The 16504-nt window shown below is 31.8% G+C and overlaps 1 protein-coding gene across 18 annotated transcripts in view; it reads left to right on the forward strand.

Annotated features, from left to right (window-relative positions):
• Window positions 1-16504, forward strand: part of LOC148617176 (F-actin-uncapping protein LRRC16A-like) — a 70326-nt gene that overhangs the window by 1300 nt on the left and 52522 nt on the right. For 17 of the 18 annotated variants that reach the window (XM_088584618.1, XM_088584613.1, XM_088584614.1 and 14 more), the window contains exons 2-4: window positions 4278-4375; window positions 6413-6466; window positions 7786-7812. In XM_088584618.1, the coding sequence (XP_088440744.1) occupies window positions 4278-4375; window positions 6413-6466; window positions 7786-7812 (179 nt within the window). The remainder of the gene's footprint in view (window positions 1-4277; window positions 4376-6412; window positions 6467-7785; window positions 7813-16504) is intronic. The other variant, XM_088584616.1, reaches the window with a different exon arrangement.

Raw genomic sequence — 16504 nt, forward strand, 5'->3', positions numbered from 1 at the left:
TGATTAGAGAATAGAACTTTATTGTGGGAAATGAGATGAAGTGTCAACTCAGAATTTTATTACTACACAGTGCTTGCCTTTAGCCACCAGCCTGAAGCCCTGGACTAGTAAAAATTTATTTGGGCTAGTGAAATGATGTGTACTGTTCTTGTTTTTGGCTAGTTAAATCCTGTACACCTCTCTATTATTCAAGCTAGTCATTGAGAATTTTGAAGGAAAGGACTAACTACATGTAAGATATATAAATTTTATATTCTCCTTGCTGTTTTCTGTAATATGGGGAAGACATTAAAAAAAAACATATCATATTATTTTTTGTTTTGTTAAATATGCCAATTGAAAATTATGCAGCTGTGAAATGACTTCTTCTCTCCAGTTCAATTTTGAAAATAAGACTAAGAGGGTGTCCATGCAAAAACCAGGCAGTGGGTTGCACATGACAATTTTTTTTTTCAAAATTTTTTCATCCATTTCTTATCACAAATGCATCTTTTTCTCTAAGTTCAAAGTTGGTTTTTGATTAAAGAGAAATAAATTACATTAAAAGCATTGTAAATGTAATTCATAGAAGAAACGGAGATAGTCTTTAATTTGAGCAAAATTTGGTTGCATTGTTTGAGAACTTTAAAATAATTTTTGAGCCATTCATGGTCAATTTGAAACAAACTTTATACTATTTGTACATATTATATACATTACATTGGAACATAAAATCATTTGGATAAAATTTACCCTATGCCTTCTTTATCATAAGATCTGCCTAATCTTTGCATAGACATTAACTGAGTACCTGTATTTCTCAGAGACCAGTGGTTGTATTTTGCTGGATGATATTGATATGACACCAAGACCCAATTTAACATGGCATTGCACCATGCTGCCATCATCATTAATTCACAATGCCAGTTGTCCAAACCCAGTTTTCAATTTAAGATTTATTTTATCATTTTTACCAGATATGCAATCTAACATATAATGCTGTAGTGTTATAATTAGCCATTTGTGACACTTTTATAACATCACACTAGGGTGAAGGCTGGTTATTGAAGGTTATGGAAAGTAAATTGTCCTCATGTTTAAGGTGGGGTGCCCCCTAAACAATCTCTTGTTCGAAATTGAACACCAGCCTGACAGCCATGGCTGGTAAAAATGCTGGTGGGCTTGCAGAATTTGAGCTTTTTGAGTTTGGGTTTGTTGTCAGAAGTTTATATGACAAAGACTGCTGTTATGGCATGCTATACATGTACGAGGGTCAGGGACACGGGAGCTCAGGTTCCTAAGAACCCTGTACATGTACCTATGTAGATGCGGTAGTTTTCATTTGTGACATAAGACCAATAAAATGAACGAGGAAGATATTGTGAGTTACAATAATGATAGTCTACCTATGGTGTAATGTGTGCCTTAGAAATTGATATGTGGTGGCTATTTGATAAGAGATATCATTTCCTGATTATTTAAGGAAGTATTTTGTTTTACATTGTATTTACAATGCTGACACCGAATAATCCAAACATTATAATCTGTTGATAGTTAATTCAATGATGTAGGCTGTAAGTTACATATAATGTACATTCATGTATGTGTAAATAAACTGATAATACATGTATGAAAAAAATGTAATACAATGTATGATAGAAATATCCCTAGAACAAAAGAAAAACGTGTTATGTACATGTATACTCCCAAAAATAAATTTTAAGTTTGTCCTAAGTACTGGTAAGCATATCTTTGACAGCATTAAAATAAAAAAGTCAAAATTAATACATTTGTACAAAATGTACATGTACATGTGAATGTTTTTGGGTGTGTGCATTATCTGTTAAGCCATTGTAGTATCTTTTTTATAGATATGAACTACATGTACCTTTATTTTTATTTGGTTATAAATTACATACAAATATACATGTTTTGAGTTTCTTGTTAAACAATATACAAACTATTTCTGTACATGGCCTTTATCCCATAAGTCATTCAAGACCTTGAGATTTAAGGAAAGTTCAGATACATGTTAGTATACAATGTAAATGTACAGGTTGGAAATTAAATACATGTACATGTACATCAGTTGGATTTCTGCCCCTACCTGGTACTTGTACTATGTAGCATAGTTAATGCATATGAAAATTTGCACTTTTAAGTTTGACATTTTGTTTTATAAGATTGTGTATGTACATGTATTCTACTTGTTATGATAGTTGTTGATAAAGGAGTCGTGATATTTAAACTACACACAGCTATTATGTTTATTTCATTTAGGAACCATATCCTTGAATTTTTTTGTTGTACATATAATTAATTTAAAGAAGTGTGACTATGTCACATGCACGTCTGAATCGCAACTGCGTTTTATTAAAGGGGCGTAACTCTAGATCCCCAGCTGGTCATAATCACGAAATTTTCTGACAATGACTGGTTTTCTGGTTTTTTTTTTTTATTAGTGGTATTGACTGATGGAGATACTACTGTGGAATTAAGAATGAAACATAACCACCTTTTATCCAATTAGGAAATCAGATTTTTCACTGTTATGAAATAAACTGTATTGAAAGACAATCTATAGAGGTTTTATAATCAGGGTTCAAATATCCTTTCATGCTTTGATGGTACTAGACTTTTCAAATCATTTTTGCACTTGAGAAAAATCTAAAATACACAACAAAGTGCTCCTCCATCTAAGAATCAGGCAAAATGTGTATAAGGTGTGTCACATCCAAGTATTTATACCTCATAACCTCAAGAAATTACTGTCAAAGTGTTTGCAAATATACCTTTTTAAGATATTGATAGGTCAAAGTTAGCTGAAATGCACTATGGAAAAATGGCAGGAAAATTTTCCCGAACTTTTTCCTTATGTAAGCAGTCAAAAAATATCTATATCACCAATGCTTCAGGATAAATTTAAATAGCTTAATAATTGTCTTCTAGATGTATTTGAATATGTATAAAGCAAAAAAGATCAAATTGAGAAAAATGATGTGCCACTCATTGTCTGATTCTTACACAGAATAGTACTTAAGTGTTGAAGGTCCTGGACCAATATTGATAAAATTTCAAAGATTCTACATAAAAATGTAGGTAAGAAACTGAAGGTCCTGGACTTTGGATCATTACTAATTTGAACCCCTGATCAGGCTTTGATGTTAACGTTTCATGCTAAGTAGCCCACTGGACTATTTGGTAGATTGATTAATTAGTCCTCAAAATAATTTTGCAGTCCTGCCTTTAGGACTAATAATATTTTAAGAATAAACTTAAGTTGCCCAAAGGACTACCAATTAAAAGTCCTCTCTCAAATTAGATAGGCACAGGAAAAATTTATACAGTCTCATTTTATACTGTAGATAGAAATGTATTCATGTTTATGCATAATGGATTCCTTTTAATCCCATAACCTATTTGTCAGGATTAAAGTATGCAATTATCAGAAATTACCCTTCCAAGGGAAAATATCTAACATTTAAGCGAGACATATTCTTTAATTATGGCTAATTAGATTCATGCCAGAGTGTCTAGTCAAAAGAAAGAGAAAATATTGTTGTAAAAACTAAGTTCCTTTAGAAAACTGAGGTACATGTATTTCACTAATGTTAATGTTTTAATGTTTTACCCATTGACAAATGTAGATACATTTTTGAGTAAATTTTGAAAAATATTTATGCAATTTTAAGAGTAGGTTTCTAAATTTTTTTATATAGATAAGATGGGAAATTTTTTTGTTCTTTGAGTTTTATGCAATTAATAGGATATGCAATTAACAGGATATGCAATTAACAGGATATGCAATTAACAGGTATTAAGTGGATACCACTGTATAGTTTAATGTAGTGTATGACATCAAAGTATTTGTCGTTCCTTTCCTATCATAATTAATATCTCTTCTCCAGTAGCATATTCCAATACAATTATTCAGAAGACTGATAAATGATTACAAGTCATAGAAAAAAGTAATTTCACATTCTAATTATAACTTATAATCAATTGTATAATTTCAACTTCACGTGAAATTCTTAGTATGAAAGATTTTGAAACCAAAAGGGTATGTTCAGAAACTAGCTTTTATGGCCCTGTCATGTACGAAAAAAAAGTTGGAAAACAATGCATTTTTTCTGTTTATATCACTGAATAAATATCCTGTCTTTACTTATAAGGGAATTTGAGATTCTATATTTAGCATGTAATGGTAAAATAATAACAAAGTCAAAGACCCAGACTTTTAATTAATGTATCAAACTAGAATGTGCCATTAAATATAAATGTGTTGACCTCTATTTCAGATGCTATCAGGGAATACCTTGGCCGCAGAACCAAATTGTATATCAAACGTATGGTCAAACAAGAAGTCAGGCCTGAGAAATGGGAAAACAGAGTTATTGTAAGTATTTAGACCTGAGAAATGGGAAAGCATAGTTATTGTAAGTATTTAGACCTAAAAATTGGAAACAGTTATTGTAAGTATTTTGGGTTTGTTTTTGACCAAGTTTTGCAATATAATAAAGTTCCGGGCAGATTACACTTCATGAACTGTAGAGAGGTTTGCGGAGAAGTATGAATTGTGGTAAATAAAATCATAATTTCTGTTATACTCTAAGAATTGATTCTGAGTCAAAATGTTGTTTAGTTTGCTGAATATGAATCACGGACTGCAGACCATGTGACGACTTTAATGATGTATTACCAAATTGTAATTTAGCGAACCAAGATTCCAGCAGAAATCAAAAGAATATATTCCAAGGATAAAGACTAGAGATGGAAAACAGATACACAAAACAAAGAATATGAAATAACCAAAATAACACTTACAAAGAAACAAACGTAAACGAGCAACCCGGACTCCACCAAAAACCGGCAGCACGAACCAGGGGCACTGGTGGGATAAAAGTCCTCTGCTTTTCTAGAAACACCTGCTCACAAGACGTGGCATCCGAGGTGGACAAAAGAAGCAAGGAAAATTATGGCATGGTGAACAAATATGTTATCATGGTGCAAACAAATACATCATACCAATCGGCAGGTTCAGGATGATGCCTACCAGAATGAAAACAGACAGTCAAACAGGAACTAATTTGTCGTCATTTTTTATTTTAATGCCCATTGATCCAGTATAAATTGTGAAGCCTGGCATTATTTACCTTGCTTAAAGTATGCAAATATTTCCATACACTTAAACTACTGTCAGAAGTACAAGTATGCTGAAATTTAATGTCAAATTACATTTTATTGCAAGTATGATTTAAAGGAAGGCTAAAAAGTGAACAAACAATTACAAATTTGTATAGAAACAAGAGAAGTTAAGTTCTTTTTTCATACAGTACATGTACATGTATTTGGGGTTATTTTGTTATTAAAAGGCTTTTCATTAAACCACATGTATAGATAGTGCTTGTCAAAATGAAGGGGCCTTGTTAGTTATGTTGTCAGTTCATATGAACTTTATCACAATGTTGTGGACAATAGTTCTTTGCTGCTTGTGCCCAGTATCAATATCCAGTGATTTGGTTTGAGGGGCCATATGCTTAAGCTGTCAACTACATTCCAGCTGAAAGTATTCTATTAAAGTCCAAATGCTGAAGAATGACTCGTTGAAATTCTGAATGTTATTTGAAATGCCCCATTTAAGAAATTTTAATTCCTATGACTACTTGTTGAGTGAAGGTTGACATTTTCATGAAGCAGAAACTCATCTAGTAGAATTTCGTCTATGGTACAGACTGTTCTTCTCAAGGAAAAAACGGAGGAGTTTTTAACAAACAACTGTGTGTTAACTGATTATTTTTGTAAGTTGTTAGGTGTTTTGCTAATTTAACAAAAAATCAGACGTGTAGTTCTGATAGAAAAATGGTAGAATGGTTTGTGATGTTAGGCAAACAAAATAATAGTCATGTTTCCTGCTACCAGCAAGAGAAAAATAGGAGTGGTACAAATGTAGGTAGGGTAATTATTTTACTTAAGGAGGTAGACCTTGGGTAAGGGGCACAACTCTTAGATATCATTGGAATGTTTGTATTCATCATTTTATGTCAATCTCAAGTAAGCATCAAATTGACATGGAGTGAATTCATTCTGTTTCGGAGAAAAGCTTGAAAGGCTTTGATGAAATTGAATATGAATCAAACATATCACTGATTTCAAGAGTTATGTTCCTTACCCTAGGTCTACCTCTTAAAAAAAAAGACAAAAACATTTTACTTTGATTTAATGAGTAAACAATGTAGACTTCATGGGTGCTTGAGCCAAAATGGGCATGAAATGACATACACAAAAAAAAATGATCACAAATGTTGTAAGGGTAGCAGGAAAGAGAAACATTAATTTTTTTGCCTTAGCATTTATGAAAAATCATTCTTTCAACTTTTTGTGAAACTTGTTGCTGATAATAGTTGTTCTGATAATATTTTTTTGGTGTTTGCAGGCACTGTCAGGTACCAGACTCTATGTATTCAATGCCAAGCCTTCAAAGTCACCAGTAAGTTAAATTATTATAAATGGCAATTCATATACATGTTTGATCTCTATTCAAATGACAAAAATATATAAAAGACCAGTTAAGCATATTGCTCTGAAATGAATTTAGTACATGTACATTTGTACCTGTATGTATTAATTGTACATGTACATTTTAGCAGTCAATATTCTACGTGTAGTTGAGCTTTGCCTTTTTATTAGTACTTTTTAAATATACAATTTGTAGTTACATGTACATTTTTTTAAGATATTCACATACAACATCCACATAATTACATTTATTTGTTATTTTAAATGAATCATAATAATTATTATTGAATATACATGTACATGTAATCAGTATTAAATGCAGTAACTTCTAAATTTCAGGATTTTGTAAGCTTTTGCCTTTTCTCCCATGTGTTAACCTGAGAAAAATACAAAGACTCAGATTATTTGTTATGAAAAATCAAAATAATATGTGGAAAATTATTACCATGCCCTTATCCAAGTCCTCGAGAAGTTCTCATTTCTCTTGTCATCATCAAAGTTTCCTTATATATACAGATACATTACAATATATATCTACATTGTATCTCAGTTTTATGCTGACCATGAAAAAAAAAAAAACTTGCTGATGCTTTGTAAAATACAATTTCAATTCAATGCTTATCTTTATTTTCCTCCATTTTATTATAATACATGTAATATATACATCTGTCATTATTTACTGTATTTAATTGAAATGATTAGGCTATCCTTAAAAAATTCTTGGTTTGCTATTTATCAACCATTACTACAAATAATGTATCTATTTAGAATATTGTTCTTTCATTTTTATGGCAAATATCTTTTTTTTAAACACATTTTTATTATAATGTAAGCTTCCTTAGAAAAAACACTTACTTACCGTAGCATGTCTCTGATCAAATCAGTGATATTGTTTGTCTTAAATTACTTCCAAAAGAGCTCATTCCCCTAAAAAAAACCTCATATTTTCTGGGTTTAAAATATACTTCAATTGGTAGTCTAAGTGCTATATATGGTGTTTCTGTTAAAAATTGTATTAGTAAGCTGTTTGACAAATCTCTTCTTGTGATACTCCATACAACATTGTAGTTATGCAATAAAAAACCTTGGTTTTGATGAGTCATTCTTTATCTCCCAATTGAAAAAAATATTTGCTATTTTCACTATCAAAAGTGGATAAGGGTAATTTTGAAAAAGGCCAACAATATCACTGCAAATTCAAGCAAATTGGGAGCAGGTAAACAGCAAACAAACATTTTCTTCACGATGGCCTTGCTTGAATAAACAATGTAACTTTGTATCGAAATATAGGTAAAAGACACAAGGTATTCTCCAAAGGTATTCAAGCTTCTGTTTCCTAATCTTATAATAATCAAGAAATTTATACACATTGTTTTGCAATAATGCTTGTGTACAAATGTGGGTTAGATTATTTTGGCTTCTGAATTTTGTACCCATTTTAAATGTGTTGAAAGTCAAGGAAATCCTGAATTTCAAAGACTATTTTATCTTTTTGATTAAGTTAAACTTGTTTTTTTTTTGTTTTTTGTTTGTCTTTAAACTGTTCATGCAGTGTATTTTCTTGGAGATCTAACAATCTAATGAGTTTAACGTTAGTATCTTGCAGTTTTACTTTCATAATTGATTTGTAAAACAAATATTCAAAAACTATTGGAAAATGTTGTTTAAGAAGCATTGAAATATGTGTATACGGCTAGGCTAAATTGAGAGAGCTAAGCAGGGGTCATTTAAATGTATCTTAAATCTGAAAATTGGCAGTGGCCTAATGTCAGTCTGCCTGCTATGGCAGATAAGATAAACCCAGGCTCTAGTGACACCAAAATTTTGACAGTCAAAGAATTTGGACCATGTTTGTGGAAACATTTCATGGATAAAAATAGGGAGTTGGTGTACTTTTGATTGTACATGTACATGCACTCAACCTTGCACAAGAAAGCTGTACATGTGTTTGTCTTATAAATTATGTTGAAATTGGCTATGAATATGATCTGTTTATGATTTACATTTGTAAATGGGAGACTAGTGTTTTACACATACCCCATCCTCTGTGATCCCTGCTAAGGCTCTCTTACATTAGATACATGTACATGATAGGGGTAGATCCAGAAATTTGTAAAAAGGGTGAAGGAGTCCAAAAGGATTCCAAGAAAAACTGAGAGGACATTCCAGGGTATTATTTGATCCTTTTTGCCCAAATTTTGCAAGAAATTTATATTTGAAATATTTCAACAAAAGGGGGGTCCCTACCCCCAAAACCCCTCCTGGATCTGTCACTGCTTGTAGTAGATCACTCTTAGTACTGGTCACCAGATATCCTTGACTTTCATTAGATACATGTACTTTTAAATGGCTAAAACTTACACATTTGTCAGATACAGTACATGTATGGCAAATGTAAACTTTGCTTTCCCTATGTCAATTGCTTTCATATTTTTGTTGATTTTATCAAACCCCAAAAAAACTTATTAATGAAAAATTATTTTTGAAATGTCATTATGCAGTTGCAAAACTTTGTTATGTTAGATGAATTAACATGCAATTTGTTATGTTTGTAGGTTGAAACTAAAAGTGCATGTGATCTTTGACCTTTAGTTGTTCCTTTCCTTTTAGTTGAAGTTATGATAACTGCTTGGGATGAAATCACAAATATTCGTTGATTAGACAAGCATTCTTTTTACCAGTAGTCTTGCAGTTTTGAAAAAGAATTAATTAAAAAAAAAATCTATTGCAGAAATGATGCATTGAATACATGTATATAGATTTAAAGTGATTTACATACATGTAGGTATTAGCTGGCAATTTTTTCCTTAACTGGAACTTATTTGTGAAGTGGTACCAATGTATTATTATTACTGCTATATGCAATCATGTAGGTTAATTATGCTTGTGTAAAATCTGTTTATATTACATTCAATTGAAGAGATTAATATGTTACAATGCATACAAATTGAGTAAAATTACAGTTCAGAGCCAGACAGATTTTGGTCAGTGTATTTTGTCTGTGTTTCATAGAAAGATCGATTGATTGTTGGGGTTTAACGCCCAAGCAGCAATATTTGAGCTATATTCAGGTGATTCATAGAATGAGTTGGTACCTTAACATATGTGCATTATTGTCTTTGGTGGAGAGATAATCCAATAATGCTTACATGTTGAACAGTTCAACAGGAAATATTCTCAATCTTGTATTCCTTGTAAACCTTAAATTTTCATGATTTTTTAAACAAAATAGACAAGTAGTTTCAATCTAACTTTTGACCATGTTATTTCCATTTTGGAAGTGTGAAAAATAATCTTTGGGTCCATTTTGAAAAAAAGGCACAAACTTTGGTACACCAGAACAGGTCAAACTTCTACTTTCACTTTTATTTTGAGTTCGGAAAAAGTATTTTTCATGAAAATACTGTTTTTCCTCAAAAACAAGTTTTTTTGTCATAGCTTGACATTTACCCTATAATTTTGATAAAAAATGATAATCATTTGTCCATCATGAAATTTGGTATTGTTCTAATTATATTGTATTACTTCAATTTATCATAAATACATATACATGTACTTGTATAGCAGAATTTTTTAAATCATCCTGTATACGCTTTGAACATATATATGTTCAGTATTTATGTTATTTAACACACCTGTACATGTACACTTATTGAATGAGTAACAACTTAGGTCACCCATAAATGACATCAATTACATTTTTACCTAATTGTTATGGACACAATTACATGTAAGTACATGTAACTGTTGACACTGATGAATCAATTACATGTGTGGTTTATGAGATCAGCCTTGTCAATATATGAATATATTCATTTCTTTGTAATGGCTAGACCCAATAATATTATGCAGTGTCAGGTCTATTGGAGTTCAAATATTTAGAATTGAAGGTCTATGACCTTGAAGTTAAACAAAGGTCCTCATTAGAGAGTCAATGTAATGTATCAATCGAAGGTCCTGGAGCTATGCTAATGAAATTTGAAAAGTCTTAGGTCATAAATGATGGGTTATAGCCCTGGAACATTCACTACATGTAATTTGAACCCCTGGTATGATGTCTGGCCTTCATTCTTTTTAACTTTAGCTTTATCCAGCTTTAACTTTTCAATCTAGGGGTCCAGCTTTCAAAGGGGGCAAATTTTTTAATTGACTGTATGGGCCATTTTAGCGAAATGTTAGGGTCCAATAAATTTAAAATGGCCATTGCTTATTGAAATTTGGCTAATTTACTCCAAGTTTTATAAAAATTACATGTATAAATTTTTTAAGCCATGGATATGGTCTATCTTTAGTAAAATATTGAATATAAACTCTGGTGTAGGGTTACTGTGTTAAAGTGGTGTAGTTTTGAACTCCAGATAACGAGGGCTGACAGCACTGTATGTGTCAGATTTTCAAGGGATCTACTGAACTGGGGAATATCACACTAATTATAAACTTGCCATCTTATCAATATTTAATAGTCTGTTTTTATTTTCAATTTTTCAGGTTTCTGTTGTGCAAATTGCCTTACAGAATGGTGAATTTGGGTTGGGTAGGCAAGGATGGATGGGTTGGGCAGGCAGGGGTGGATGGATGGAGTAGGCAGAGGTGGATGGGTCGGATAGGCAGAGGTGGATGGGTTGGGTCGGCAAGGGTGGATGGATGGAGTAGACAGGGGTGGATGAATTGGGTAGGCAGGGATGGATGGGTGGGGAAATATGTTTGTAACATTTTTCTCAGCAACTATAAATCACAGCCACTAGATATTTAATACACAACTTCAGTATTGGTCCCATAATATGGGATGCTATTCATGACATTCACTTCTTGTTTACGGCAACTTTGCCATTCCTGTCTTTGACAAATTAAAAAAATTTTTTTTTTACTGAAGATGGACCACATAGCCTAAAATAATATACCTTCCATTGTTCAGAAATTTCCCTTATTTTCCAGCACAGACTTTCAGCTCCATCAAATCCTCAGGCTACTGTACAGAACCTGTATAGGCAAACATACCTACGGTACATGTATTACATGAAGAACTCCTCTTCTACTTGAAAGTTTTTGTTCAACCTGGCAAATCAACCAACAGTGGTTACTCAAATCAAAAGCTTGTATATTGATTTCATTGTTACTCCTACAGTCTGTGTTATCATTTAATTAGTACCGTACTTTTAGGAAGGTAAAATTGTTACTTATGGACCAATGGCATTGTGAAGATGGAGAAAAATTATGTTTTAAGTGGTATTATTATGATGAATAAGGGACCCCCTTTGTTCAAAGTAAAAATATTTATGGACTCAGTGGTAAAGAGAGTTGATCACTTCTCTTTGGACCTATATGGCTTGTTTTAAGCCCCACTTTTGGACCGATATGGTTCATATTAAGCCCTGCCTTTGGACCTATATTTTATTATGTATATGGCTCTTTGAAAGCTCCACTTTTGGACCCATTTGGCTCTTTGTAAGCCCAATTTTAGACCTATATGGTTCATATTAAACCCCACTTTTGGACCTGTATGGCTCATATTAAGCCTCATGGACCATAAATCTTAGTCTGACACTTGTATCAGATATTATTTGTACAAAAAAGTTATGTAATAAATGAATACCATGCTGGTTACATACATGGTGTGTACTAAAAAAAGTAATGATGTAATTATTTATTTGAATAGATCAGTCTTTTTTATCTTCATGCAAAATTCTAAAATAAACTTTAAAACTACATGTATTATCATCATTTTAATAGAACTTTAGTTATACAATTAAGTTCCTTATAAAGCCCAATTTGTTAATAGGTTATCAGTAAGGGATGTAGTGGCTTCCTGGTTAGAGATTACCATAGGATTAGGCCAAAAATTGAATTATATTTGTTTAATACATGTAGAAAATTCTTACCCAGAATATAAGTCCTTATAGTTGTTGGGATTGAAATTATGAGAAGGGGCCAATTTCAGGATTTTTCAAAGATATTCACAGTTTTAAGGGGTAATTTGTAAAGATAAAAGAACCATTTTCAGCCAGAAAGGACAAATGGGTCCTGGTCATGGCCTCTTGCCTTCACAACCCCTGCCTAAAATAGTCCTTTAAGTAGGAAGAAGGACGAGGTCTCTGAAGTCTACAGTGAGTCTTCTTATTTTCAAAATTGTGACAATTTTTGTAGTCAAGAGTACAACTTTCATGGAGAGTTTCTTGGCTAGCCAGGAACAAAAAATGAATTTAATTTCTGGTGAAATAAAAAAAAAACAAAAAAAAAACATAAATTGCTAATATATAGTGTATTCCATATAATTTTGGATTTAATAAACTCTTTTGTAAAAAAAATTTTTCTTCCTAATATAGAAGTATTCAAGTAGTCAATAACAAACAAGTAATTTTTAAAGGTTGGCCTTATCTTTTGATGTTTTTATCTTTTGTTCTGACCTAGTTGTGTTCAATCTCTTACAGCCTTTTTAAGTTACACAATAAGTTTTTATTGCTTTATTTTCAAGTACATTTTTGAACTACATAACATACAATTATTTTTAAATAGTATGACAAATTTATTGCTCCTATTACCTTACTTCCTGTGTTGCTTATGGTAAAAGTAGGTACCTCAGGGTAACAGATTTGCCATTCACCTCATGACCATTCAACAGATGTATAATGTTATCTACTTGGATGTCTGTCTGTCAGTCAGTTATCACTTCATTTGCCTTGTAATATTTTGTGTCTGCCTAGAACATATTTTTATATTTGGCACCTCACCTGGGTTTGTTGAGATACTAATGAAGTTGTTCATTGCTGTTAGGATTCATTACCTTTGCCATAATGGGAAAAAGGGATTTTTAATTATTGTTTTATTGTATTGGAATCACCTTGTCAATTTTCACTCAGTCTAATCAAAATTAGACCTATCAATTGTTCCATTCAGTTACTGCATGTAGGATCTAAAAACGCTCCATTTTACTTTCTGTTCAGACGATCTTTTCATAATCCCCTGGTTTTTCCCTTTGAATAATGCTTTTAAAATCATGACTGATGAAATACGATACAAGAATTGATTATCTGCTGAACTGTTATTGTTTTATGGGAATTATCTCCCTTAGATTTAGAAGTTCTTATATTTTATCATAGACTCTTTCGTTGAATGTATCCAACAGTGAGGCAGCTGTTTCATTTGACTTTTGTCAAACAATGCATCACTTTCTTGCTCAGATTTCACCGATAAACACATCCTTTTGCATTGTTTGTTAATTGCTTGACTGAACACTAAATAAAGTAATTTGTAAATTTGAATATTAAGTATTTGTTTTTAATGTGTCAGGTTTTTCCTGTTATGTGGTTTTGTAGTTAGTCATTAAAAATCACTGCACCATAGAAATAAGAAGGTTAAATCACTTGTTTATTTTTATTTTTATGATTTCAAAATTTAATTTTAACAGTGGTGCAATCACTATTTCAATGATATTATCGAGTTTTGTTAGCTCACCTGGACTAAGACCATTGTGAGCATACATGTATGTCATCACTTTGTGTCTGTAAACTTTAGTTTGTGGAGCATTATTTTCAACATTTTAATCAACTACCTAAAACCATTTGACCAATTTTTACAAAATCTGGTGGATGTGTTGTTTAGAGGCAGTCTTCAACTTTTGATTCTGCTTGTGTGAACAAGATGGGGACAAGATTTGCCAGTTTTCAAAGACCTAGTCATCTTCATGTTAAGATAATGGACATCTGTGCAAGGGCGGGTCCAGAATTTTATGAAGGAGAAGCGTAATTACAAGAATCAGTATAAAAGGAAATCAGATTATGACATGTATAATGAATGAATATGATAAATTGCCATATTCAATACAATATTTAGCAGATTACAATAATTTTTTTGTTTTTTTTATTTTTCTTTGTAAAGGGGGCGTAAGCCCATTACGCCCTCACCTGGGCCCTGACTCCCTGCTGTGATCTCAACAAACAATCCACTTTTAATGCTGCACAGTTGTTAATATTTGTCCAAAATAAAAAAATAAAAAATTATTTCAATGACCATGTTTAGATTACCTTCATTTCATCTACATTGATAACATAGTCTACAGTATGTTTTTATATCATTTCTTTGGCTTTTATGTGTGCAACCCTGTCATATGAAAAAATGTTGCTGACAATGCCTGTTACTGTATCGATGCAGTCTTTCATGTACATATAGTTGAACAAAATGTTTGACAGCAGTTGGTTCATAATGTTTAAAAAAATACTTAAGTATGGTAGCTTTTCAAGTTTGATAGAGTAATCAAGGGAACCAAGATTCTAGCGGTAATCAAAAGAATGTAATCCAGGGACAAAGACCAGACATGGAAACAAAGAACATAAAGTAACTAAAATACAAAGTAACAAAAGTAAATGAGCAACTCGGACTTCATTGAAAACTGGGAGCATGGACCAGGTGCACTGGTAGGTAGGTCAAAAAAATGCTTAATAATGATCATAAGGGTGCACCTTATAAATTTTGATAAAATTTTTCTTAAACGTCATTGTGATTTTACTATTATTACATGTATACCTTGGTTCAGGTACGCATTTTAAAAACAAAGGATTCTGGATAAAATAGAAGATATATATTAACAGAATCATTTTTTTTCAAGTTTTTCTGAAGGTAGGAAGGGCTCACCTTACTGAAAGGGGTGCCTTGCCCCTCTGTGTTAGGCTAGTTTGGACAATGACTGATCTACATGTATTTACTTTCACTGAAATGATAGTTAAATTAGTTATGATAGTATGGAATGTAACTTAAACTCGTAGATCTTCCTTTCCTATATTTATCTGACGTTATTCCCAAATTAACAATCACGGTGAACGGAAACTCATATGTACTAATTGTCACTGATTGTTTGAAGATTGAAGTCAACCCAGAAACCAAAAATTTACAGGAATTTGGTAAATATTATTTTTCTGTGCTCTTATGAGGAAGTATATGATTGCTATTGGGCATCTGTCTTTCAATTTTTAATTAACTACAGTAGTCTGAATGATAATTATCAATCATCTTTCAATTATAAGGTAAGGCATTATGATTTTATGGGGTAATTCTGAAATCATTTATACTTCAAAATATGTTTGGAATCATGATGATTACATGAAAAAGAGTCAATAGTTTTTCTGGTACTAGTTTTACTGATGATTTTGTCCGTTCCCCCCTCCTCCCCCCCCAAAAAAAAAATAGGTAAAAAAAAAGCAAAAAATTAAATATCTCCCCATCAAGTTTTTCTACAAAAAACTTAGCATTGTTAAGAACAGTAAGTCTTATGCTTTAATATAGACAGAATAAGTTAAAGCCACATTGTGTTTTGTTTGAAGTTCATATTCATGTATATCTTTAAAGAATCCCCCGAAATCTATTTTCCAGAATAAAAGGACTAAGTATTAGAAAAAAATAAGAATCATGTGAATATGGAATGAAGAAATCAACACAACTCCTGTCATTGGAGTTATTGTCCTTTTCTCATGAATAAAAAAATGGAAGATTAATCATAGGTTTTATATTTCAAAACTTCAACAGCATTTAGTGTACTTCTTAAAAGTATGAATACTACTGAAACAGGGACTACTTTTGGCTTAATTATTTGTTAATTTGAAAAGTTTTAGGTTTGAATAGTTGTAGAGTCAGAATATCTTGAATTGGATATCACGGGAAAAATAATTACACATGAATTCACATGAAAATTGAATGAACCTGGCCTTCACATTAAATTCATGTGAACTTTTCATGTGAAAATCATGTTAATGTAATGTGAAGATCAAGTAAATTTCATGTTAAGATCACAAATTTAATTTCACGTGAAGATCATGTTAATTTCATGCAAAGTACACATGAATTTTGCGTGAAACCTGATTCACATAGAGATCACATGAACAATTTTTGCCTGTATAAAGGAACTCTAAGGGTTGTCTTGTTTAGACAGGTTTCTGATTTATTCAGGGTTCACTTTAGACAGGTTTCATTGTATATACACATTAAACCTAGTTCATATTCAACTAGTCTGCCTTGTAGG

The sequence above is a fragment of the Perna viridis genome, chromosome 5 (assembly GCF_037379345.1).
Source record: "Perna viridis isolate PV_CMFRI_1.1 ecotype Kerala chromosome 5, ASM3737934v1, whole genome shotgun sequence".
Taxonomy (NCBI): Eukaryota; Metazoa; Mollusca; class Bivalvia; order Mytilida; family Mytilidae; genus Perna; species Perna viridis.